Below are 25,725 nucleotides of genomic sequence, written 5' to 3' on the forward strand. Positions count from 1 at the left end.
AAAGAAATCCAGGCATGGTGGAGCACACCTGTAATCCCAGCACTTGGAAGGCTCAGGCAGGAGGATTACAGCAAATTCAAGGCCAGCCTGGGCTATATAGTGAAACTCTGTCCCAAAAAAAGAAAAAAAAAAAAAAGTTTAAAATTCAAATGTACTGGTGTCCACAATGAGTTTTTTTCTAGGCTCTGTAAGGGATGAGCCAGTCCATAGCACAGAAGTCAAACCAGCAGCATCTGACACTGTAGGAAGGTATTTGAGTCACCTACCAGGCCCTCTTGCCTCACTTCCTCTGCCCACCTTGCTGTCCTCTGACACTGTGCAGCAGGGGTGTTGTGGCAGCTGTTACCTACCCCTAGCTCGTGTACCGAATGCACAGCCCAGGCTCATGCATCTCTGTAGGACTCAGTTTAGCTCGTGCACAAGTGAGTTCATTTTAGCTTCCAATACAACTTTCTCAAATAACTAAACCATTATGCATAATTCAGAAAATGTATTTACTTCCTATGTTCAGCAAGCTAAATATTTATGTATAGCCTAAAGCAAAAATAAGTGTTTTCTCAGTTACTGTTCTCTCGTTTCTGGGACAAATACCCAACACTCAAAATGAAGGAAGGAAGGCTTATTTAGCTCACAATTACTGATGGTTTTAGTCCATATTCAGCTGGCTCCAAGGCAGACTGGCATATGGCAGAGGGCAGCAGTTCATGGCAGTGGAAGGCAGCATAACAGCGAGAGCAAAAGGGAGGAGTGACAGCAACAGTGGCTACAGAGAGCAAGTCTGTCTCTCTTAAATTGTATTCAGGCTTTTCTCCCCAGGCTGGATGTAGTACTCACCCAGAATCCCAGTGATCAGGAGTTAATCACAAACTCTAAAAGTCCACCCCATGACTTACATGAGGCTTTGGGGGGACAACTAGAGACAAACCATAACAGTGTGTCTTCTCTAAAATAAGTCTGTGCGTCTCCTGCATCGGATAATCCACGCTCCACACTGTAGGGACCAGCGGCTGGTGAGGGGATTGATGGTAGGAGTCAGCATGGAGGGTGAGAGGCCCTGCCTGCACCTGGGGCAAGGAGCCAGTCACGCTGACTTGGCAGCCCTCCTTCTCTCCATTTTTAGGAAGTGGTGCAGGAGGCTCCTCCTCACCCTGCTCAAGCAGAAGTTGCCTTTGGGGTCTGTGTCTGACACACACCAGAGTCCTTCCTGCCTGTCCACTGCTAGATAGATCCTGCAATCTCTTGAAATCAGTTTTAGTGTTTTTGATTTTCAGTGTTTTTGAAACATTTTACTATACATTTCAGGTGTAGTGGCACAGACCTGTACCCCAGCACTCCAGAGGTTGAGGCAGGAGGATTGTCATGATTTTGAGGTCATACTGAGCTTCTAAGTGAGTTCAAGACCAGCCTAAACTACAGGCAAGACCCTGTCTCAAAAAAAAAATTTTTTTTAATCAATTTTGGGCCAGGGATGTAACTCAGGGGTGTAAGTGTCTACTGGCAAGCTCAAGATCCTGAGTTTGATCCACAGTGCAGAAGAAAAAAATTTCTATGAGAGAAGCAGATTTGTGGGCTTGTATCCTGGACCATGCTGTAGCACTTGAAAAATAATTCCAAGGTTTCCTAAGAAACCAATCCCATGGTTCCTATGTTCTGGAATTTCTGCCTAGATTGGGGGTGGAGAGGTTGGCTTTTTTGGGGGGTTGGGGTTTTGATTTTCAGTGTTTTTGAGACATTTTACTATACATTTCAGGCTGACCTTGAACTCACTCTGTAGCCCAGACTGGCCTCAAACTCACAATGATCCTCCTGCCTCAGCCTCCCAAATACTGGGATTACAGGTTTGCACAATCACACCCAGCTTCTACCTATATTCTAACTTTTTTAGGGACCTAAATATTGCTTGGTTGGCCATAAGTATAGTCTGGCCTAATCACATCTTTTCTGGTGATAACAGCATGGAGCTTTATCAGGGCACCCATGTCAGTACGCTGACAGTGGTTAAAATTTGAGGTTTTTAAATAAAACATTTGTCATAGTCATGCCTCTTTAAAAAAAAAATCCAACAGCAAAATCTAAAACTCTGGGCTTAAGAGTTTATTTCAGGAACTGTATGATTCCTCAGGTCAAAGCCTAAATACTAGTGTTTAGTCATTCCCAGGCTGCTCCATGTCAGCACATATAATAGAATGGCATTCAACAAATATTTATAGCATACTTATGTACTTTAAACCTTCTGGGCTGGGGAGATACCTCAGTGGTCTAAAGTGCCTCCTTAGGCAAGCTTAGGCAAAAACGCAGGGACAGCGGTTCGATCCCCGGCACCACATGCCACACTATGCCCGCCCCCGGGGTGGGCTGAGCTGGCCACAAAAAAAAAAATTAATTAAATTAAAAAAAAAAAAAAAACTTCTACTTGAATATTCACACTTAGTCTTTACTGAGATAGGGGCTTTTCTTATCCCTATTTTGGTCAGTTGCATCCCTACAATTTCAGCATCTTAGGCAGTTGAGATAAGAAAATCAATTTCTTTTTTCTTTTTTTTCTGTTACCAGGGATCAAAATCAGAACCTTACACTTGGCCAGGCAGGTGCTTAAGCTGCTGAGCTATCTCCCTGGCTCTAAGAAAATCAGAATTTCTAGCCCATCTTAGTCAACTTAGTGAGATCCTGTCTCTAAATTAAAAACAATTGGACCAGCGAGATAGCTCAGCAGGCTTAAATGCCTGCTTAGGCAAGCACAGGGACTGGGGTTTGAACCCTGGCACCACATGCCATGCCGGCCCCATCCCCTGGGCACACTGAGCCAGTGACCAAGACCAGGCGTGGTGGCTCACACCTGTAATACCACTGCCGGGAAGGCTGAAAACAGGAGGATCACTACTAGTTGGAGCTGCATAGTGAGACACTGTATCGAATACACTTAAAAACAAAACAAAACAAAAAAAACTAAGGGCTTGGAATATAGTTGAGTGGAAAGATTCTGGGTTCAACTCCCACTGCCAAAAAGAAAGAAAAATATAATATTTTTAAAGATATGAGATTGGGCTGGAGAGATAGCTTGGCATTGTAAGTGCTTGCCTGGCAGCCACAAGGACCCAGGTTCAATCTCCAGTACTACATGCCGTGTGGGCCCCCACACCAAGCCAGCCACTGAAACGGCCTGGTGGTGCATGCTTCTAATCACAGTGCCAGGGAGACAGATGGGAGGATCGCTTCGAGTCTGAGTTGTGTAGCGAGATCCTGTAATAAATAAAGAAAAAAAAAGTGAGATTAATGATTGCTCCTAGGCAGAAGGGCTCCAGAGCCCGCATTCTCAAACAGCCACCTTCTACCATTTTGGCTGAGGTAGCAGCAGGCAGGACCTGGGGGAGCTGTGTAGAAGTAACTATTGAGGATGTGTTTGGACAGCAAAGCTAGCAGAATTTGCAGATAACAGTGTGGAGTGCGAGGGACAGAGTTAGAGGAAAGAGAGACAGTATCAAGGTTTGGGGCCTAAAGAACTAGGAAGAATAACCAAGGCAGTGAAGGCTCCAGGAGAGCAAGTTGGAGGAGTTGACAGTAGGATTTTCAGATGTTAACTTCAGAATAGTAGCTACTAGACATGGAGGTCCATTCAGTGTCCGTGGCCCTCCTTGGAGCTGGTAAGCACTTGGCTGGCTGGCTGATCATCCCTGTCCCTCAAGCTAGGAGATGACGATGTAGCAGATGGTGCAGCCTTCCGTGCCAAGCGCAGCTACCAGCCTCATGGTCGCTGGGCAGAGCGCGCTGACCAGGAGCCCCTCAAGACCATCCTGGGTGCCCGGGACCTGGATTGCTACTTTACTCCCATGAAGCCCCAGAATCTGGAGGACTCCAATCTGGACACAGTGGAACCACAGTGCCTGGCAGGCCTGCTGAATGAGGTACGTCCTGCCCACCCAGCCTGGCCTGCAGCCTCTGTAGCACTGTGACTGTATACCCAGGACTTGGGGCCCTGGTATTCTTGTTTTAAAAACAAGGCTGACTCCTGTTTTAGGAGTGTAGAGAGGGTTATAGGAGACAGTGGCAGGCAAGAGGATGAACTGCTGGCCTGATACACAGTGGACTTCCCAAGGGAGATACAGTCTTTAGGAATGGGCTGCTTGCAGGTTGGAAACTTGGGCAACCTTAAAATACACTAAATTACCCAGGCTGGCCTTCAACTTGCATTCCTCCTGCTTCAGCCTCCCAAATCCTGGGATTATAGCCTGAGCCACCACATCCAGCTACACTTGCCTGTTTTTGACTGTCACAGAAATAGAACCTGGGGGTTGTACGTCTTGTCATGTTTGGACCCATCCCTAGTCCTCATTTGTGTGGGGAGCGACCATGCAGAGGAGCACAGAGGGAGCAGACACTTAGCTCAGGCCCTCTCATTGTCCAGCCATGGAGCTGCCACAGCCAGTGGCTGTGAGGGCCTGGCTGTAAGGGTGCCATGACTGCCTCAGATGGCTCTGCTCTTCACTTGTAGTCTGAAAGTCCCCAGGATGATGGCTGTGAGTGCCCCTCCTTCCTGCCCCTGCAGAGGGAGTCGTCTGAGGCCAACGAGCTTGTCATCTCTCCAGAAGCAGAAGAGACAATCACAGTGGCAGACAGGTGGGTACCTTGTGTACCAGGGAGCCTCAATTGTAAAGAAGAAGCTCCTTCTGATAGGTGAAGGACTGCTCCCTGCTCATCTAGCAAGCCTGTGGATGTGGTACAGGTGAGGCCCAGATGGGGCAAGAGCCAAACCCTGTGGCCTCCCAGTAGGGTGCAGAGGGCCCAATGGAAAGGAAGCATTTGGAGGAGGCAGGATAAGCCACAGCATTGCTGCCAACAGGAGCAGAACATGCGCAGAGGGGTTTCACATGGGACCTGCTTGTAATTCTCCAGTGTGACCCCCTCCCCTTGTCATTGCAGCGAGTACTGTGAGAAGGAGCTAGAGACCAGCCCTGGTGACCAGCAAGGGGACTCCTACCTCAGGCTGTCCTCCGTGAGCTCAAAGAATCCAAGCCCACCTACAAGTGAGTGAGTGGCAGACAGGGACCCTGTGATGGTCTCTCTGTTCAGCCATGTCTCACTAATGGTGACCTTAACCCAGTCCTCCTAAAGCCCAAAGCTTTGAGAAACAGACATGGTCTCTGCTGTTACCTAAAGATTCTGAGCTCCAACCATGAGGCAAGAACACAGCTCTGCCATCTCCTTGATGTCTAGCTGGCTGGTCCATAAAAATAGGCAGTACTGATATCACTCACAGAGCCTAGAGCAGCAGAGCCCTGTGCTCTGGCCCAGCAAGGCCTCCAGTGGGGGTCCTGATCCACCTTGGCTCCTTCAGACTTGGGAGTGCTGCTTTGCCACCATCCCTTCCCCTTAGCAGCCTTACTGAGAGCTGGGGTTCCCCATGCCCATGCTCCATGTGCCAGGGAAGCCAGGCACATGGGGTGGGGCAGTGAGGGGCCTGGCTAAGGAATAGTCACAGGATATAATAATTTAATCCCTTACCCCAACTGAGCCTCAGTTTCCTTGCATGGAAGTCAGGAGCCTATCCTCAGACTGGTGGCAACAGGGTGTGTGACAGGTGAGTCTGCCATTCTCCACTGACAAGTGGCAACTGCCATGACTCAACGGTGTTGACAGTTTCTGTGTGCTCTGCCCCTCCCTCCTGTCACCTCTCCCAGGATGCCCAGGTACAATAGAAGAGTCATCCAAGCCTGAGGAGCCTGGCTTGGCCAAAGGCTCCCTGCCTCAGACCCCTGAGCAGGAGAAGTTCCTCCGCCACCACTTTGAAACACTTACTGATACCCATCCTGAAGGTAAGGCCCAGCCCTTTGCCAAACCTGCCTGTCCAGTGCTGGGCAATTTGGGTGTCCCTGAGTAGAGCTGCTCCTGGTGGGGCAGGTGACAGAGTAGGACAGAGGACCAGACCGCTTCTTACAAACTGAGCTTCACAGTTCTGTCTCTCCCGGTTCTTTTCCTTCTAGTTGTGTATATAGTGCTAAGGAGGGTTTCTGGGGACCCTCTGGCTGGCTTGGGGATCTGCCTGGGCCTGGGGTTGGTTGGCTGAGGTGATTCTCAGGGCTCTGTGGGCACCTCCCTTTAGAGCTCTTCCACGGGTCCCTGGGAGATGTGAAGGTCCCTGAGGCTGAGGACTTTTTCAATCCCCGGCTGAGTATCTCCACGCAGTTCCTCTCTCGTCTCCAGAAGACATCCAGGTAGAAGTAGTAATGCCTCCCCTCCCAGCTCACTGTGCCCTGAGCCCCCATAGAGCTGTGATCCTTGATCACCTAAGGCATTGTGAATGTCCCTCCCTTACCAGGCTTCCTCCTTCAGGTTCACCCATGCCTTCCCTCCCCGGCTGCCTCTGTACCTTGTGAAGTCTCCCGAGGTCAAGTCCACAAGCCGAGGGGGAAGCCAGCCCAGAGCAGAGCCCTTGAGAGCAGGTACTGGCTACACCTCCCCAGACGGGACCAACGTGAGTATTGGGGTCACCTCCTCAGGCACAAAGTGGAACACCAGGGAACCTAGTCCTTACCTCAGAGCTGTGCTTTCAGGTCCTCTCTGAGGGGAAAGCTGTGGAGCCCCTGGAAACCCTGGAGGTGTGCCCACTGAGTGAGTGTCCCAGTTCCAGCCTACCAGTCCTGGGTGCCCAGCTGAACAGTGGGAGGTGTCCATTCTACCTGCAGCACCTGGGCAGGGCCCTGAGCTTAGTTCAGTGAAGTGTATCCATCTGTTTCCTTTACAGCGTCCCGCCTACACAGCCTGGCACCTTGTGTCTCCTCCTCCTCTGTGATGGCCACAAACAGGAAGTCTCTGACATCCACATCTGGAGTATTCACCCCAGGCCTGGCGCAGGGTGTCAGTGCCCCCTCCACCTACATGGAGACCACCATGAGCCCTCGGGCCAAGATATCACGCAGTGTCTCTCTTGAGGATAGTAAAGGGCCTATCATGACTGAGCTGGCCAGGCCCCTCCACAGGCCTTCGTCCATGGGGGAGCTAGCCTCTGAGGGCCAGGAGCTCCCAGCTGTCACTACCAAGGTCACACCTAGTACTGTCAGTGAGAGTCAAGAGTCTGCCCTGCCCTCCTTGGGCAACCATGAGGCCCGAGCCAACCTGAGACTGACCCTGTCTAGTGTTTGTGACAGGCTTCTCCTGTCCCCATCCCTGCTAAAGCCACCTACCACATGTGTCTGGTCCCAGGAGCCTGTGAACACCCAGCCTAGTGTCACAACAGCCAGCATCCTAACCCCAAGCCCTGCAGATGGGAGCACCCTAGGGCTCCACAACTCTATCCTTCTCCCAAAGCTCCCAGTCTCCTCACCCCTCACCCCTCCTGCCCACCCCCTCAGCCCCCAGCTTCCAGAAGCCAGGCCTGGGATCCCCAGTCCCACCACCTCCATCCTGGAGCCCTCCCCTGGTGAGTACCACCTTGGGCAAGGTGCTTATTCTGTGAGTTGGCTCAGCACCTGACTGGGCACTTGACTGCCCTTCACCCGTTGGCTCATTTACTTAAATGCTTGATGAGCACTTGATCTGTGGTGGGCTTTGTTCCAGGCTCTGGGGATATGGAACAGGCTGGGGAACAAAGGCAACAGAGAACTGACATCTGAATTAAGGGAAATCTGACAAAACTTATAAGCAAAGTGTCAGACGCATCATAAGTGCTAAGGAGAAATGAGTCTGGGTTCAGCAGTGAGGAGGAGGAGGTGGCTGGCTGCCATTTAAACAGGATGATGAGAAAAGGCTTCAAGGAAAAGTCACCTCTAGCAGAAAACTGCAAGGGGGAGAGAGGGGAGCCAAAGGGACAGGGAGATGTGATTGCAGTCAGCCTGCATGTAGCCCTCCCAGTTCAGCTGCGAAGCCTAGTGTCTTACTTTTTTTCTCCCTTTGCCTGCAGATGCACCCCATCTGATCCACAACAGCCCTGGCTACTGGAGGGAGCCCACAGTGCCCACCCCCCTTGAGCTGAGTGGTGTGAGGAGGCTCCTGCATAAGCTACAGGCTACCTTCCAGGAAACCCTGGACCTTTACCACATGGTGAGCTAACAGCCCAGGGTCAGGGAAGGCTGTAGGGCTCTGGACGGCCTGGTCTGGTAGCCCCTGACAGGTTCACATCCCTTGCAGTTGGCCTCCAGCAGTCAGATGGGCACAGAGCAGCAGCAGGCACAGACAGAGCTGACTTCTACCTTCCTGTGGATCCACAGCCAGCTGGCAGCCAACAACTTGCTGACTGGGACTGACGTGCCTCCAACCCAGACCCCGCCTTCACCTACCCTCTGCCCACTGGCCAGTCCAGACCTGCATGCCTTGCTCGAGCACTACTCAGAGCTGCTGGTACAGGCTGTGCGCAGGAAGGCTCGGGGGGACTGAAGAAGTGGGTATTTTAAGCAAATAAACTAACAGCTTGAAGCAGCAACTCCTGATGCAAGTCCTCTCTATCCACAAAGCCTGTCAGATGGATGCACAGTAGGTGGGTAGAGGCCGTGCTTGGAGGATTACTTGGGAACTCAACATTCACTCCAGCCAGGTCCTGCTCCCTGCAGGGTTCTGGAAATGGAGAACATGGGACCAGCAGTAACAGCCTTCCATATCACCTCTCCGCAGTTCCCTGAGCTGCTGCAGTGGACCCCATATGGTCCTTCCCCAAGAGTGCCCAGCTGCTATGCCCACAAGCCCATGGACCAGCTGTCATCACCTTGCCCAGTCTTGGCCACCAGTACCTGCATTGCTACAGCACTGGCTTATGGTGCCTGGGCCAGGCCAACACTGGATCCTGCAAGGTTCTGGCTTGTGGTGGGCAGACTGCAGCTATGCCCCTGATTGCAATGGGAAACTGAGGAGAGCCAAACTGGCTCAACCCCCAGATAATCCCAGTAGCAGGCTTAGACCACCCAGCAGCTGGAACCAGTGATTCCTTCCCTAGCAGCAGGACTAGGTCAGCTCTCATCCTGTGAGCTGCCAGCTTCAGTACCAGCTCCCCATATAGCAGGCAGTTGGCTATATGGTGTCTCTCCTTGGGTCTCGCTGCCACAATTCCCTAAAAGGAAGTAAGAAAGGGGGAAAAAAAATCCAGCAGAACAGGACCCTCTCCTAAAGCATAGTCCCCACCACCACCCATGTTCCTGCTGTGAATGCTCTACCTGCCCCTTGTGGTGGTCATGGACTACCAGAAAGGGGTTCAGAGGGGCCAGGGATATAGCTCAGCAGGGGGTCCGGGGAGATGGCTCAGTGGAATAAGTGCTTCCCTGGCAAGCGCAAGGGCCTGAGTTAAATTCCCAGTTCTGCCAAAAAAAAAAAAAAAAAAAGATAAAGCTCAACAGCATAAATGCCTGCCTGGCAAGTGCAAGGTCTTGAGTTCGATCCCCAGTGCCGCCAAAAACAAGATAACCGGCCTAGAGACCTAGTTTCTTGCCAGGCTCACTGAACTTTGACTCAAACCTGTATACCAGTGGCAGAGCTGGACCCTTTAACGTGAAGACACAGCTCGCTGCTATACTAATACATAATACATATCAGGACTAATGTGCTTGTTCAGAAACTCCTGCCAGCCCACTGTGGTAGCGCATACCTATATTCCTAGCACTCAGGCTGAGACAGGAGCATCTCCATGAGTTCAAGTCCAGCCTGGTCTATATAGTTATTCAAAGCCAACCAGAACTACATACTCTGGTTGTAGACAGAAACTAGGCCCAAGGTGCCCATCACTGATCTGCACCTTAGAGGAAAGTGAGGAACAGGTCAGGCAAAGCGTCTGCCATGGTGGCACTCCCCTTCTAGAAAGCAGCACAGACAGATTAGAGCCATGCTGTGTCACTGCAGGTAGGCCAGGGGATTCCCTACACTAGTTGAAGGGTCAGAGAATAGGGGGTTTGGGGAACATTCAGACAGGAAGAACAGCCAGTGCAAAGGCCCTCAAGTGACCAAACATGTACAAAAACGGCTGCAAAACCAGGGTGGCTGGAATGGGGTGAGCAAGGGAGAAGATGAAGTAAGGAGTAATGGGGCCCCCCTGACAGGATCTTGTTGCATCAAAACATTTAAGCTCAAAAAAATTTTCCCCCCTAATCACTGTTCATGGTATTTGGGGATCTGTCCAATGTTGTTAATTCTCACAGCTCACTCCCTGTGCCCAGGGGCCCCAGAACTTGTAGGTAGGCTTGACCTTTGCCTAGAGGCTCCCTCCAAGTCCACAGACTACCCAAGCTCATCTGTTTTTCCACCCTGTATCGTAATAAAGGCTTTGATTCCAAGTAATAAACACCCGACTTCTAGGAGCTCAAATTGTGGAGACATTAGTTCCTCAATGTCACCATGGTCCTGGCCACCTCTCTCACCCTCTGGGTCACTTTTGCCTGCCAGCTTAGGACCTCAAATTTGCAGCATGACTGCTGAACCATCCAGCACTACATCCTCCCAACCAGGAGCAAAGCCTTGAAGTGAGATCCCAGGGTAGCCGGAGAGAAGTACAGTCTTCCTCAGAGGCCTCATGTTACGGCTTATGTGTCAATGTCCCCACAAAGCCTCATAGGCTCATAGGTGGGGCTTTGGGAGGTGACCTGGGTGTGTGATGCCTGCTCAGTGTACTGATGGGTTTACAGCTGGATGCAGTCCTGGGAGGTGAAAGCTGGCAGGAGGTGTGTCACCGTGGGCATGGTGTGGCAATGCTGCTGCCTCCTGCCTGCCATGGGAGAGCTGCTTCTCCTCTGCTGTGCCACTGTGCTCTGGAACCAGCTGACTGGCCTGACACTTCTACAGGCTGTGAGCTAAAATAAACCGTTCTTCCTTTCTGTTGTGTCAGGTACTGTGTCTCAGCAGTGAGGAAACTAATGGAGACCTCTCCCTTTTAGGTCAGTCACAATGGCGGGTGCTTCCATTTACTCTTTACCTTTTTTTTGGTGGGGGAAGTACCAGGAATCAAATGTTTGTTGTTTTGAAACAGAGTCTCACTGTCTAGTTCAGGCTGCCCCTGAACTCACTATGTAGTCCAGGCTGGCCTTGAATTTGTGGCAGTCGTGCTTCAGCCTCTGAGTGCTGGGATTACAGGTGTGCACCACCATGCCCAGCTCTTCCATTTACTCTATCTCTCCCTTCCCAGGCATAGCTGCTGCTGAAACAAAATAGGGTTCTCAACAAGAGGGGAGCGTGGTATTTAGAGGGTTCATCTTGTTCACTACCCCCCTCTTACACATGGCACGCCTTTTTTTGTTTTGACAGTCTCAGTGTAGTTCAGGCTGGGGTAGAACTCACTGTGTAGCTCAGGTTGGCCTTGAACTCAGCACTCTTCCCACCCCAACTTCCCACCTGCTGGAATTACAAGTGTGCACCAACATGCCCATTTCCAAGTACCACACTTTTAGGCCCTAGAAGATTAGAATGTCCAAAAAATTCAAACCATATGATTAGGAAATCACTGCTGACGGTGGACTCTGTGCCGCTTGTATTGCCAGGATCATAACAGGAAGATTTTGGATGGTATCCTCCTGGGATATTCTAAAGTGAGGCTAACAAAGGGGCCCTTTAGCCAACCAAGGGCAGTGAATCAAGCCCGTAATTCCAGCACCTGCAGTTCAAGCCCAGCCTGAACTACACAATGAGACTGAAAAACCAAACCAAAGGAATGAGGGAAAGCTGTTGGGGCTGGTACAGTCCCCCAGGACTGCTACTAGAGGGGAGTTCATACCATGCCACCTCTAAGAAGGTGCAAAGGAAGAACAAGAACCCAGAAGAATAAATACAAGCAGAAGCTACAGGCCTGGAAATTACACGGGTGAGGTGGGGGAGCCAGCACCCTGACCTCACCCTCCATCTGCAGCACACCCCACTGCCTAGGGCCTATGAAAGCCAATACACTTGGGAGCCCAGGTGAAGCAGTCCACCCATCAACAGTAATAAGACCTAGTGGCCCAGGAGACATGGTGGTGGGCACCTTCAAAGGAATAGGAAATAGCTGCCCCCCATCTACGTGTCTGCTCATCCCTCACTGCTCTGACCCTGTGCCCCTCATCCACTCTTCAATTAGCAACAATCGCACCTTGGATAAACCTCATTGACTACAATACTGCCACTGAGCAAAGCTCCTCATCTACTCTTGATGTCCCCTTAACAGAAACTGTCAGGACAACTCCAGATACTGCGCTGCCAGGCCAGCGTCAGGCACAGTGGACACGGCCATGTGAAATCCAGCAATTGTGAGATGGAGACAGAGCTTAAAGCCCTATTTTACAGGCAAATCAGCTGAGGCCTGTGGCTTGCCAAGGCAATCCTCAAGCTTATTTTGTTTTGTGTTTTAGTGGTATTGAGGATTGAACCCAGTCTTTGCACTGATCTGTATCCTCAACCCCTTTTTAATTTTTTTGAGAGGGTCTTGACAGGTTGCCCAGGAGGGGATAGCACTTGTGATTCTCCTGCCTCAGCCTCCCAGAATGCTGGGAGTATAGACACACACCACTACACCTGGCACCCTCAAGACTTTCTAATCCCCACCTCTAGCACTATTAGCTTGCGTGCCCTCGCCACACTCCATGTTAAGCACTCTGCGAGTGATCTATGGGGATCTTCAACACAAACCATAAACTGCAGACTCCTTAGTTCCATTTTTCAGATGGAGAAACTGTAGTGCAGTAAGCAGTCACTTGCTCCAGGTCCTGCAGAGATACAATGGCAGAGCTCCCTGTGGACAGCATCCACATTGCTGCTGTTGCTTCTCCAAATGATGAGCAAGACTGACTCTTGGGGATGTACAGAAATCTTCCTCTAATCCAGGTGTGGTGGCTCGTGTAATCCCAGCACTGAGGCTGAGGCAGAAGTTGTCATAAATTCCAGCTCAGCCCAGGCAGTGGAGCAACTTAGCAATACACTGTTTGAAGATATTAAATTGGAGAGGGGCAAGAAAGGCAGGTCATTGTGAAGGCCCTAGGTTGAAACCATAGCACCAATAGAAACAACACAAAACTATCACTTCCAAGTCTTTGTACTGAATGTTCCCTCTCTGCCTCGAACACCTTCTCCACCTGAACTCTTTCAGGGATTCTATCCAATCCTTGAACCTCTGCTGGACCAGGAGCCTCTGTGGGACTCCAGAACCCTTCAGGTGTCTTGATCATTCTGGCCTATTACTGCTGTCTCCCCTGTGGACTAAAATGTTCATTTCTAAGGCTGAGCTAAAATTAGAGCTCAGGGAAGTGTTGAGTGAGAGAAAGCAACTACATGGAGAGTTCAAAATTCTTAACCCTCAGGTCAGAGGTCAGACAAGGACCAACCTAGGACAGAACCAGGCAGGCTGCTGGGGAGCCCATGTGTGCCAGATGATCCTGTTTTCCAGGCTGTGGGAGGGGAAGTGGGGTCTCGGGCAGTTACAAGGGCTGGACTGTTAACATACCAGTTTTTAAGTATCTGATAAGCATGAACAGTACTTTTGATTACATCAGCTTTGGGCATCTGAAGGTCAGAAGTAGTCTTACCTGAAGATGGGCACCTGGATTCTTTTGCCCTTAACTGTCCACTCTGCTGACCTCCCTACAACCTTTGGAACAGGACAATCACAGCTGCTCCCTTCGCACTTCCTCACACAGCTGCTCTGATTTGAATAACCAAGCACGCTGATGGAGGAATATCCGATGATGACTGATTTGCCTGGCAAACAGACCCTCAGGTCTTTCTCCCTGCCAGTGCTGGGGCCATGTTTCTTTCCAGTCCCCAAACCCAAGAGTTGCCTAAACTCTTCTCTTCTTCCTTGACTCCCACTGAGGGGGCCTAGTGCTTTGGATCCCTGGAGGCCAGAGGTTCCAAATTCAGGACCCTGGCCTCAGAGGAGCAGGATGAATGGCAGGCCCATGGCAGAGGTAACTGGAGCCAGCTGTCAGCCCACTGAGCTCCTCACAGAATTTGCATGAAGAGAATGAGGCTCCTCCATGGGTTCCCCTCCTTTCCCACCTGGGACAGCTGTCCTAGAGCTAAAGTCTGACAGTAGGCAGAAGAGCCAGCTCTGTGCACAGAGCCATCTCACCACTGCTGAGGTGATGCCCCGTGTCTTCCTGGTCAGGAGTCAGCGTCCACAGGCGGCCAACTGGGGCCACCTGCCTGACCAGCTCCGGGGAGATGCCTATATCCCAGGTGGGCCCCTCACAGCCTGGAGCTATGGGGCAGGAAAGAGGTAAGGAAGGTATCACCTGCATGGCTTCTTTTTGCAGACTGCAGCAGCCTGGCAGGGCCACAAACACAGCAGTCTTCCGGCCTTGGGGACACTTGGGCAACGGTGAGTCTGCTGCTGGCCCGCGAGTACAGGCTGTTTCATCCCTCCTGTCTTGACCCCTTAGACCCGGGGCTATTGGCACAGGCCCTCCAGCCCTGGGTCCTGTTTCTCTCAGCTGGGGATGCTTCTCTTTCCTTTACAGTGAGCTGTCATATCTCAGGTCCTGCATTCCCAGGGTGGGCAGCATAGGCCCTGCCCCACTAGGTCCAGTGGGGCAGAGGAGGATTCCAGCCCAGTGGATGGTGATCTGCTTTTTGTCTACATTGGACAAGGTGAAAGCAGCAGGCTGGGGACTAATAGAACACCTCTCAGAAGGCTATTTCTGCTGTGTATGCATTGGGAGAACAAAGGCACTAGCTGGAATGAGAATGTGTTTAAGGTCATTTCAGTATCTATCGAAAACCACGCACTATTCTGGGTACAGGGTGTTTAGGGGAAGTATGACTAACATCACTCCTTTATGGAGTTTATTCCTGGAGGGGGCTAGAGACATACAAAATGAAATTAGGAAAGTGTTAAGAAAATGTTGAAGGGTAGTACTTGTTATGAAGAAATAAGAGTGTTGGGGTTTCCCACTGGGTGTTGTAGCACATGCTTTAATCCTACCACTTGGGAGGCTGAGGCAGGAGGATCACATTTGAGGCCAGCCTAGGCTACACAGTGAGTTTGAGGCCTGCCTTAACTGCATAGCTAGACCCTATCTTAAAAAACAAAACAACAAAAGAGTGCTAGGGTTTCCCAAGGGGAAGACCTTGGGGAGAGGATGGCAAGTACACATTTAGTCACAGTCTTCCCTGGCTATGGGTACCCCATAAACATTTGTAAGAACACTTCCAAAGTAACAAAAGACTGGGCAGGGTCTGGGGGGTTGGGGGCGGCGGCTAATTCCTGAATCCCTCTAGCAGGCCACACAGGAAACCCTGGCATCTGCTCCCAGGAACCCTGGGGCACTTGGCTGCCCTCTCTGCCCCAAGGCCTTTCCGCTGCAGCGCATGCTAACTCGGCACCTCAAGTGCCACAGCCCGGCACGCCGCCATGTGTGCCACTGTTGTGGCAAGGGCTTTCATGATGCCTTCGATCTCAAGCGCCACATGAGGACTCACACTGGTGAGCTGTGGCAGGCATAGGTGGGGTTGCGGGGCTTCAGGCAGGGGTGGTTATGAATGAAATGGAGGAAGGTAGGCAGAATACAGTTGCCAGTGCTTGTGTCATGGGGGGGGGGCAGGATGTAGCCAACAGGAAGCCTGAGATTTGGTGTGCCCCACACTCCAGCAGGTGGGTGTAACACAACACCAAGGGAGGGGCCTGAGAAGAGGTGAAGATGAGTACTGGTTCAAATTCAGTTCCCAGGCTCAAGGATGCTAAGCACCATCCCTCCCTCCCGCCACTCTTCCAAGAGGAAGGAAATTCCTGATGAGGGGTAATGGGGATAGGGGTCTGGCCAATGTTTACACTCTGTGTGGGAAGCAAATGATTGATCAGAAAGGGAGGAGAATGATGAGCTTGGAACAGGAACGGTAAATGTTCACTAGTGGGAAGAAGGCGAGGACTCTTTAGTGTAGAAGCCACTGTTCTCTTCGCTCCCCTTCTCTGTACCTTACCTTCGCAGGCATCCGGCCATTCCGCTGTGGAGCTTGTGGGAAAGCTTTTACACAGCGTTGCTCCCTCGAAGCACATCTTGCAAAAGTGCACGGGCAGCCAGCCAGCTATGCCTACCGGGAACGGCGGGAGAAGCTGCACGTGTGCGAGGACTGTGGCTTCACCAGCGCACGCCCAGATGCCTACGCACAGCACCGCACCCTGCATCGTGCTGCCTGAGGCGGTGCACCAGCATCCCACCCACGAGGCAAATAAACACCAAAACCACACACACAGTACTTGGCATTTATTACAGGTGGGAAGAGGGACAGGTCACTCAGTCCAGCGGTGGCCACAGTGTGGGGCAGTGCATACATAGTACAAGCGCATGGCATCCTGGCAGAAAAGACACAGGATTAGGCAAGGTCTGGACCCAAGACACAATACAGTATGGGACCCTCCACCCAGCGGGACCACACCCCGAAAGAACAATCAAGGGATCTTTCTTTCTCAGTAGGCAAGAGTTTAGCTCGGAATTTAGGAAAGGCAGATTCATTCCAATATTGGGCTACCCACCCCGTGGGAAAGGCAAACTCCACCTAAGAAGCTATTCTGCCACCCACCTCTGCACGGGCACTGTGTGACTGGAAGAACACCGCCTCCTTGTGGCCACATCTGAAGGGCATGGCTTAGTTACTAAAGGCTGTACACATCCTTCCCTCCTCCCTTCGCCTGTGAAGATAAACCATTCCCCACCCCACCCCCAAAACAGCGATCTGCTCACTTCTGGCACGGGTGGTCCTCCGTCCGTGGCAACGTGGGGTCCTGGGACACGTCAGCGATTATCTGGGTTAGTTCGCTGCAGGGATGGGAAGGTGAATAGTTATGCTTTCCGAGCTTCCCAACACCCTCTCCTCAAAGCCCTGGTCCCATCACTCACTCCACTTCGTGCGTGATTTTGTTGACATAGATGCAGCTGTTGTCGGCTTCCTGCTGGTAATCACAATTTCGGCACTGCGAAAGTGACAGAAAGGGGGTCAACTCATTACGATCCAGGTGTGGTGGGGCTCGCCTGTAAACTCAGCACTTGGGAAGTTGAGGCAGGGTTGCTGCGAATTCAAAGCCAGCCTGGGCTAGTCTCAAGCCTAACGTGAACTACATAGCGAGGCCATGTCTCAGAAATTAAAAAACAAAACAAAGAGATCCCCAGTGGGACGGGAAGAGAAGTAGGGTGACCTCGGCAAGAATGATTCGAGATGGGTGGCCTTGCAAATAGATAACAAAGCGGGCTCACTCGGGGAATCGCCAGGAGGAGAGTAGGGCACGTCGGGAGTGAACAGGGAGTTTGGGTCATTTACGGAAAGGTGGCCACAAAAGGAAGGGATGGACGGACAGGCTGGAGACCACCGAGGCGCCCCACCAGCTCGCGCTCACCGCGTACAGCAGAATACGGTTCTCCTTGTCCTCTTTAGGGTAAAGCATGTTGTTACTGTGGAGAGGGAGAGGCAAGAAGTCAGCCCTGGAGTCATTCCTCCCTCCCTTTCCACTCCAGTTTCCTTGGCCTTACCATTCTTGGCAGAATCGAATACCCACGAAGCCCGGCTCGTACGTCCCGTCCGGTTCCATGACTGCGCGAGGCTCACAAAGCCTTCTGCGCTTGCTCGGCCGCGCTACAGGTCGCGGGAAGAGTCAAGACTAGGCGCTGCGCCAAATCCGGGTAGGGCCGCGCACAAACGCTGCTTCCCAGTGGTTTTCTGTGTCGGGTCCCTTCGCGCTGAGATTTGGCCTCAGTCTTTTGATAACCTACGGTATTTGCTTCCAATTTCTAGAACTAGCTTCTCCAGTTTTCGGTACGATGGATCTAGTATACGAGGCGGGAACACTATGTACAACATAATCCATAAAGCGCTACACGCTAAAAGAAGCCATTTAAGCAGCCTGAGGCTATTGCACATGCGCCGTTTACCCCTCGCGGGCTGAGACTGTAACGCCCGGCAGTCTTTCCAGTCCTCTCCTGCCCACCCTCGCTTCTCCCTGCGCCTACTGCAAGATCCGTACGCCACGAAAGGCCTCTTGGGATTGGCTGGATTTATCCCAGAATTATGGAGAGCCCTCTTCCGGGCCTAGAAGAAAGGACGACGGCGATTGGCAGGTCCTTCTAGCAGGAGCGCGCAGATTGGGCGAGCCCGGGAGCGGGGGGCGGGGCTCATATCCCAGGAGCAGCGGCGGCGCTGAGCCGGTGTGAGGTCGCTGTACTGCGCTGCGGGCCGCAGCAGGGAGCTGCGAGATGGAGGTGACGGGGCTGACGGCCCCCACAGTGACCGTTTTCGTCAGCAGTTCCCTCAGTAATTTCCGCAGTGAAAAGCGGTACAGTCGCAGCCTCACGATCGCCGAGTTAAAGGTGTGGCCGTGGGGGCGGGGTCCGGAGGGGCGGGACAAAGAAACAGGGGGCTTCCGGAGTGCGGAGGGGGACCTGATGGCGAGATGGTGGGGCCTGGATTATCTGGGGTTGCGGGGACGGTGGCCCGAGCCCCTTGGGTTGGAGCTAGGGAGAACCTGAGAGTCCAGATAGTGGAAGCAGGACCAGGGAGAAACGCGATGCTCTTTAGGGTAGGCAGAGCTGAAGCAGGGCCTGGTGGGTGTTTAGTGATGGGTCTTTTGGGGGAAACTTTGTTGCCACAAAGCGTGGAGTTGCACGCAATGGGTGGGTCCCTGACAGGCTTTCTTCTCTTTCCCTTTTCCTGCAGTGTAAACTGGAGTTGCTTGTGGGCAGCCCTGCTTCCTGCATGGAACTGGAACTATATGGTGCTGACAACAAGTTCTACTGCAAGTTGGAACAGGAGGATGCACTGCTGGGCTCCTACCCCGTAGATGATGGCTGCCGCATCCATGTGAGGCCACCCTACCTTGGACCCCATACCTCACTCATTTGATTATTCAGCATATATGTTGGTGTGTTTTGCCCCGTGTGATGACCAAAATAGGACCTATCTTCATGAAACCTTTTCCCAGTTTAGTGTGGTGAGAGATGGGAGTAGGAAAGAGGAAGGCCTAGAGGACTGGGACTGCTGACTCCGCCTGGCAGTATCAGAAAGAGCATCTTGGAGAAAGGGACACTGGGAAGGGCATACCAGGTGGAGGGAAGAGGGTGTACAGGCCATGAGCTGAGCTGGGTGAGCAGTGAAGCTGGACAGATTGTGAGAAGCCATGACAGAGGACCTCTGTGCATCAGCTCATGCCATACCTTCTGTCTTCAGACACCTCTGCCTCCCCTCAGTCTACACCCGGCCACACTGCTCCTTAGAGATCCTAGGTGAGCTCCACCTCAGGGCCCCTGCATACACCATATATGCTTCTCCTGAGTAGTTCTCTTCACTGTGCCTGCATGGCTCACCCCTTCTTTCCAGTCTTTACTTAAAACACCACCTGAGTAACACCTTTACTAGCCTCAGTCTAAAATTTTAACCTCATCCCTTTTCCTATTTTATTGGTATATTTTAGACTTGCCCTCAGCTCTTACCACCATCTGACATAATCTGGATTTTTATCATTGGTCTGGTTTGTCCTCTGTCCCCCTGAATGGAGAGTGAGAAGGGCAGACAGTTTCTTCTGTTTTGCTATCCTGTCTCCAACACAATGGAACAATGCCTAGCACAGAGGATCCTCCGTGAATCATTGTTGAATGATGAATTGAATCCATTAAATAGGACTGGGAGCATAGTATAAGTATTCTCATTTTGCAAATGAGAAAACTTAGCTTAGTGGAATTTACTTTCTTTTTTGCAGTGCTTCATATTGAACCTAGGGTCTTGTGTATGATAGGCAAGCACTCTACTGTTTTGTTTGTTTGTTTGTTTTGGTGGAATCGGGGATTGAACTCAGGCCCTTGAACTTGCCAGGCAAGCACTTATTCTACTGAGCTATCTCCCCGGCCCCAAGCACTCTACTGTTGAGCCACATCCCTAATGGAATTTACTCTTGTTTGTTTTTGTTTTTGAGACAGGCTCTATGTAGTCCAGGGTGGCCTTCAACTCACCACATAGCCCAGGGTGGCTTCAAATTCCCTCTTTCCTCATCCTCCCAAGTTCTGGGATTATAGGGGTGCACCATCACACCCGGAAGAACTTTTTTTTTTTTTTTTTTTTGAGACAAGGTCTCACTATGCAGTTCAGGGTGGCTGATCTCACAAACTCATAGCTGATGATCCTCCTGTCTTAACCTTCTGAATACTGAGTGGCTGGGAGACATGGTTTACCCTGTTTCGGCTGGATGTGATTATAGGTGTGGTGGTGCACACCTGTAATCCCAGGACTTGGGAGGCTGAGGCAGGAAGATTGCTTCAAGACCAGTCTCAGGTTATAGAGTGAGTTCAAGGCCAGCCTGAACTGCCCAATGAGATCCTGTCTCAAAAAAGACCAAAAATGGGCTGAGGAGATAGCTCGGGGTCCAAGCACCCTCCTGGCAAGTGCCAAGACCTGGGGGTTCAATCCCCGGTACCACATGCCATGCTGGCCCAGGGTGCAGAGCTGGCCACTGATACTGGGGTGTGGTGGCACACATCTGTGATCCCAGTACTGGGGAGGCTAAGACAGGATCATTGAGTCCATAGTGAGACCCTGTACCAAATAAATAAATAAACCTTAAAAAAAAAAGGGGGGGGGGCAGGGGAGATGGCTCAGTGGAATAAGTGCTTCCCTGGCAAGTGTGAGGGCCTAGGTTCAATCCCCGGTTCCACCAAAAAACAATTAAAAAAAAAAAATTTTCAAAAAGATAAAAATAAAAAGAATGAATTGTTGCTTGTTTTTTTGTTTTTGTTTTTTTTTTTGGTTTTGTTTTGTGGAACTGGGGTTTGAAGCCAGGGCTTTGAACTGAGCTCATCCCCTCCCCATTTCTTATTTTGAGACAGTTTCACTAAGCTGTCAAGGCAGTACTCTTGAACTTCTGACCCTCTTACTTCAGTCTTCTGAGTGCTTAGATTATAGGCATCTGCCACCACACCCAGCTAGTCACAAGGATTTTGACCTTGATTGGTAGGACTTCAGGTATCACTGCTCAAAGAACTGATTCTCTTGCATTATTCATCTGTGTGGTGCCAGGGCTTCAGTGGTGAGTCACATCTGAGAAGTGTTCTGCCTTAGCTGTGTTCACTGTGTGAGGCAGCGATAGCCAGATGATCACAGAACCAAATATAAAGAGATCTGGAAACTCAGAAACTATGCGGGGCTACCTGACCCGTCAGTGGGGTCTGGGAGAGCCTCCTGGAGCAGTTGCTGCTTAAGTAGAGACCTGAAGAATAGAGTTAACTGAAGATGGAGACACAGCATGCGCAGACACCCTGAGGCAGGCAGGAGCATGGTGGAGTTGTCGCAGAAGGAAGTAGAAACTGACAAGTGCTCTGAGCCATGAGGCCCTTAGTGTGACTCAGGTGTTCAGGGGCTCCCCTAGGCTTTGGGCAGGGAGACCAGGGACAGCTGCTGTGATGGTACACAGGAGGTGATGAGGCCAGGACCATACTGGGTGCACGTCAGGACTCTGCTAGGCCCAGGACTGAGACTTGGGGCTGACACAGGTGACCTCCGCCTTGGGATGCAAGTCGGTCAGCCCTGGGTGTTGGGTCTGCAGGTCTCACACCCAGATGACACAGGTACAGACAGGTCTCTGATGTTCCAGGCCACTCAGGGAAGACTGTCCTGGAGGTGGGACCTCAGGATTTTTCTATTTTCCAGAATTCTGTTTCTATTTATAAATACCACCTATATTGATTGCTTAAAATAATAACTTTAAAGTCAGAAAAATCACTGATACAGGAAATAAAAATTTGTAGTGATTCTTTACCTAGAGATAAGGGCTCTCTCACTTTTGCCATGTTTTCGCAGGGGTCAGGCCAAACACTCAGGGATTGTGCTTGACACAGTGACCAGGTTTCTTTCCCTCACACCTACATCCTGGCACAGATCCTAGCAGTGTCACCTATAAAATGTCCAGAATCACACTCTTCCCACCACCCTGGCCCAGCCTCTGTCCTCTCGGTTCCCCTGTTCCCACCCCTTCCCCCACAGTCTGTGGCCAGAGGGAGCCTGCGGACCCTTGAGTAACGTGGGAGCCATCTCTACACCTCCTGGTGAACTCTGAAGTCTACAGTAAGGTGTTGTCTCCAAGCTCCGTCCACTCACCCACACACCCACGCAGGCCACTGCTGCTCCTGCAGAAGGGCCAAGATAACTCTGCCTGAGGCCACTGTTCCTTCTTTCACTCTCATCCTTCAGGCCTGGGCTCAGATACCGTATCCTTTCCGAAGCAGCCCTGACCACCTCTCCATGTTCTTTAGCTTCTTTTCTGTTGGATCTTCCTCCCTAGCTCCTGTCATCACCAGGTGTTTAATAAACAGACCTGTTCATTTGCTTATGGCTGGTTTGCCTTAGGGCAGGGGTTATCTACTTTTGCATTGTATCCCCGGTGTTTGTCGAAGGCCCCATTGGTGCTTTGTGGGAACTCTGTAAGTAGTGAACATCTGAATATTGGGGTGGCACCAGACAAAGTGCTCCTGGTTCTGGATAATGGGACCAGCCTAGGAGGAGTCAAAGAGCTTACAGGGGCCCAGAGAGCTATAAGGAAGCCTGAGCTCTGTTGATGAGGTTCAGTGACTTTAGGACCATCGGTGATGTTGATGCCAGCATGTGGGGGCATTAGGGGATAGATACAGGCTCCAGGAGTTGCATGGGAGTGAGAAAGCAGAGCTGATCAGGGGGTACCTGCACCTGTCCTCTGCTGAGTAAGGAGAAAAGCCTGGGTGGAGGGATGTGTCTGTTCCTAACTTGGGGGAGACCTGAGTCTGTAGACTGTTCTAGTGTACAGCTGTGCCCCAGCATCCCAGGCCTCCCTGGTCAGACCCTAATCCCTTTCCCCTCCCCATAGGTCATTGACCACAGTGGTGCTCACCTTGGGGAATATGAAGATGTGTCCAGGGTGGAGAAATACCAGCTCTCACAAGAAGCCTATGACCAGAGGCAAGGTAGAGAATGTGGTATGGGAGAGATATGGGGCGTGTGGGGCCCAGAGCCAGTGTGCATGGATGGAAGGGGCAGAAGGGACAAGATGGGTGTCACGGGGTTGATGGAGTGGGAAGTTGGAGTAGAGGGCTTGGGTGGATGGAACAGGCTGGAATGAGGTTGGTGGTAGGGACAGATGGGGGCACAGGAGAGTCACTGAGGTAGACAGGGCACAGAGAGGGGTTGGAAGGTGTGGGCAGGCACCTGGGGCTTGGGAAGGTAGAAGCACTGAAGGGGGCAGGGGTGGGAACAGCACAACATGAGGCATGGGCTGGGTGGCTGGGATGTGGGGCCAGAACACCGTAGGACATGGACAAGGCAGTGTGCAGTCAGCGCAGGCCTCTGGGCTCTGATCAGAAAGATCAGTGGTGGGAAAGATGAGGGGCTTTGGGGACTGGATCAAGGTGAGTGGGAGACTGGAAAGAGACATCTAAGAAGATGGGGAGCCAGTCATGGTGGCAGCGCATGGCTAAAATCCCAACACTCAGAGGCTGAAGGAGGAGGATCGTGACAAGTTCAAGGCCAGCCTGGGCTACATAGTGAGTTCAAGGACAGACTGAATTACACAGATGCCCAGTCTCAAAACAACAGCCAGGGGGGCTGGGGAGATGGCTCAGTGGAATAAGAGCTTCACTGGCAAGCGCAAGGGCCTGAGTTCAATCCCCGGTTTCAGAAAACAAAAACAAAACAAAAAAAAACCCCAGCCAGGTGTGGTGGTGCATGGCTGTAAGTAATCCCAGCACTTTGGGAGGCTGAGACAGGAGGATCACTGTGAGTTTGAGACCAGCCTGGACTACATAGTGAGACCCTATCTTGAAAAACCAAGACCCTGGTTTGTCCTCTCAGAAAAAACAATAATAACAAAAAAGATGGAGTCATATGAAGGGCCAGAGGTGGGCAGCATCCATTAGTTTGTGGATTGTAAGGAGGCCCTAGGAGTTCTGGTGAAGAGATGGGGATTGTGGTGGGAGACCTAAGGGGCTTGAGTGATGAACAGTCCCTTAGCCAGAGCCACAGCCCCAGATATCAGGTCTAACCCTATTCCCCACCTGGCCCACAGACACAGTTCGCTCCTTCCTGAAGCGCAGCAAGCTCGGCCGATACAATGAAGAGGAACGGGCACAGCAAGAAGCCGAGGCTGCCCAGCAACTCATTGAGGAGAAGGCCCTAGCCAGTACCATCCCTGTGGGCAGCCGCTGTGAGGTGCGGGCATCCAAGCAGTCCCCTCGCCGGGGCACCGTCATGTATGTAGGTACGTGGTCCACGGGACTGCCGGGTCACAAGGCTGAGAGGGACACCATTCAGTAGAGTCTCTGAGGTGGGCAATGCCAGGAGCCTGGTTCTCAAAGAAATCCCAGGTCCATTCCCTGAGAGGACAAGCCAGGGTGTTGGTGCCAGGAAGTGGGAAGCACAGACCTACGAATAGTTCAGTCACTACAGTTCAAGCACTGCGTATGGGTGTCCTCAGCAGGGTGAGGTAAAAGAGTTGCAAGTTTAAAACCAGCCTGAATGACGTAGCATGACTGTGTCTCAGAAAAAACAAACCTAAAGGTGTATATATAGTTCATTGGGTTTTGGTAAATTCACAGAACTGTTTTTGCCAGTTGAGAACCTTATAAACCCCATAACCATAAACTGCTACTTCTTGTTTGCTTGTTTTTGGAGACAAGGTCTTGCTGTGTAATGCAGGCTGGCCTTGAACTCACTGTTAACCCAGGCTGGCTCTGAACTTGCATTGATCCTTCTGCGTCAGCCTCCTGAGTGCTGAGGTCATGGGCACAGGCATGTGCCACCTTGCCCAGCTATGTCTCATTTTTGAAACCTCAGTTTCCCCAGCCATAGGCAGCCACCAAACTATATTCTATCTCAGTCGACCTATTTTTGTTTTGTTTTGTGACATAGTCTCACTGTGTAGTTCAGGCTGGCCTTAAACTCATGGCAGTCCTCCTGCCTCAGCCTCTCGGGTGCTGGGATTACAGCTATGTGCACACTCTGTAATGTGCTTATTCTTGATGTTTCCTGTAAAAGAAGTCATACCATATATGATCTTCGTGACTGGCAGTGTTCGCCTCACACTTCATCCACATTGTACACATATCAGCACTTCATTATTGCAATGAGATTACATTGTTGGGTGTACCATATTTTATGTAATCAATGGTGTTGGACATTGCAGTCCTTCCACTTTTTTAGCTATTATGAATGATCTGTCATAAACATTCTTGTATAGTAGGTTTTTTGTTTTTATGTTTTTTTTTTTTTTTTTGAGATGGGGTTTGGCAATGTAGTTTATGCCGGCCTTGAACTCACTATGTAGTGCAGGCTGGGCTCAAACTCAAGGCAATCCTTCTGCCTCAGTCTCCCAAGTGCTGGGATTACAGATGTGTATCCCCACGCCTGGATTGTATAAGTTTTCATGTGGGCATTTTCATTTCTTCATACATGGGAGTAGAATCAATGGTTCACGTAGTAGTCTAGACTTAACTTTGTGTGTGCATGTGTGTGTGATGCTGGAAATAGAACCCAGGCCCTTGCACACACTAGGCAAGTGCTGTAATTCTTAGCTCCTTTCCCAGTCCTGTTCTTAACCTTTTGAGGAACCACCAGGCTGTTTTCTACAGCAGCTGCAGGTGCTACATTCCCACAAGCAGTGTACGAGTTCAATTGCTTTGCATCCTAACCAGCAATTATCTGTCATTTTTCTTTTTCTTTTTTTTTTTTTTTGCGGAACTGGGGATTGAACTCAGCCCCTTGCGCTTGCCAGGGAAGCACTTATTCCACTGAGCCATCTCCCCGGCCCTGTCATTTTTCTTATAGTCACTCTAATGGGTATGGAATGGAACATTATTG

The 25,725-nt window shown here is 51.1% G+C and overlaps 4 protein-coding genes across 6 annotated transcripts in view; 3 read left to right on the forward strand and 1 right to left on the reverse strand.

Moving 5' to 3' along the window:
• Wdr62 (WD repeat domain 62) overlaps positions 1-9,209 on the forward strand; it is a 51,410-nt gene extending 42,201 nt beyond the window's left edge. Inside the window, exons 22-31 of one of the 3 annotated variants that reach the window (XM_023721621.1) lie at positions 3,684-3,902; positions 4,490-4,614; positions 4,918-5,021; positions 5,676-5,810; positions 6,098-6,209; positions 6,328-6,469; positions 6,549-6,606; positions 6,740-7,414; positions 7,895-8,034; positions 8,122-9,209. In XM_023721621.1, coding sequence (XP_023577389.1) covers positions 3,684-3,902; positions 4,490-4,614; positions 4,918-5,021; positions 5,676-5,810; positions 6,098-6,209; positions 6,328-6,469; positions 6,549-6,606; positions 6,740-7,414; positions 7,895-8,034; positions 8,122-8,367 — 1,956 coding nt within the window. In that variant the 3' untranslated portion in view covers positions 8,368-9,209. The remainder of the gene's footprint in view (positions 1-3,683; positions 3,903-4,489; positions 4,615-4,917; positions 5,022-5,675; positions 5,811-6,097; positions 6,210-6,327; positions 6,470-6,548; positions 6,607-6,739; positions 7,415-7,894; positions 8,035-8,121) is intronic. The other 2 variants (XM_023721622.1, XM_023721623.1) reach the window with 2 other exon arrangements.
• A 4,806-nt stretch (positions 9,210-14,015) lies between these two features.
• Ovol3 (ovo like zinc finger 3) lies at positions 14,016-16,066 on the forward strand. The gene is made up of 4 exons (XM_012515950.1): positions 14,016-14,109; positions 14,187-14,251; positions 15,151-15,355; positions 15,858-16,066. Exons 1-4 carry the CDS (start codon positions 14,016-14,018, stop codon positions 16,064-16,066), a joined length of 573 nt encoding a protein of 190 aa, XP_012371404.1.
• A 50-nt stretch (positions 16,067-16,116) lies between these two features.
• On the reverse strand, positions 16,117-17,887 carry Polr2i (RNA polymerase II subunit I). Its single transcript, XM_004636755.2, has 6 exons — positions 17,394-17,887; positions 17,261-17,315; positions 16,767-16,840; positions 16,611-16,685; positions 16,450-16,501; positions 16,117-16,222 (listed from the first exon to the last, which is right to left on the reverse strand). Exons 1-6 carry the CDS (start codon positions 17,450-17,452, stop codon positions 16,160-16,162), a joined length of 378 nt encoding a protein of 125 aa, XP_004636812.1. The 5' UTR covers positions 17,453-17,887; the 3' UTR covers positions 16,117-16,159.
• A 144-nt stretch (positions 17,888-18,031) lies between these two features.
• Tbcb (tubulin folding cofactor B) overlaps positions 18,032-25,725 on the forward strand; it is a 9,215-nt gene continuing 1,521 nt past the window's right edge. The window contains exons 1-4 of the mRNA XM_004636756.3: positions 18,032-18,227; positions 18,574-18,717; positions 22,742-22,838; positions 23,936-24,127. Of these exons, the coding sequence (XP_004636813.1) occupies positions 18,114-18,227; positions 18,574-18,717; positions 22,742-22,838; positions 23,936-24,127 (547 nt within the window). The 5' untranslated portion in view covers positions 18,032-18,113. The remainder of the gene's footprint in view (positions 18,228-18,573; positions 18,718-22,741; positions 22,839-23,935; positions 24,128-25,725) is intronic.

The sequence above is a fragment of the Octodon degus genome, unplaced genomic scaffold (assembly GCF_000260255.1).
Source record: "Octodon degus isolate 3935 unplaced genomic scaffold, OctDeg1.0 scaffold00083, whole genome shotgun sequence".
Taxonomy (NCBI): Eukaryota; Metazoa; Chordata; class Mammalia; order Rodentia; family Octodontidae; genus Octodon; species Octodon degus.

Coding starts and splice junctions, on each gene's coding strand:
- Polr2i (XM_004636755.2), bottom strand. CDS start 17,452: ATGGAACCGGACGGGACGTACGAGCCGGGCTTCGTGGGTATTCGATTC. Junction 17,316..17,393: donor ATTCGATTCTGCCAAGAATG/GTAAGGCCAAGG, acceptor CCCTCTCCACAG/TAACAACATGCTTTACCCTA. Junction 16,841..17,260: donor ACCGTATTCTGCTGTACGCG/GTGAGCGCGAGC, acceptor TCACTTTCGCAG/TGCCGAAATTGTGATTACCA.
- Ovol3 (XM_012515950.1), top strand. CDS start 14,016: ATGCCCCGTGTCTTCCTGGTCAGGAGTCAGCGTCCACAGGCGGCCAAC. Junction 14,110..14,186: donor GGGAGATGCCTATATCCCAG/GTGGGCCCCTCA, acceptor TTCTTTTTGCAG/ACTGCAGCAGCCTGGCAGGG. Junction 14,252..15,150: donor TTGGGGACACTTGGGCAACG/GTGAGTCTGCTG, acceptor GAATCCCTCTAG/CAGGCCACACAGGAAACCCT.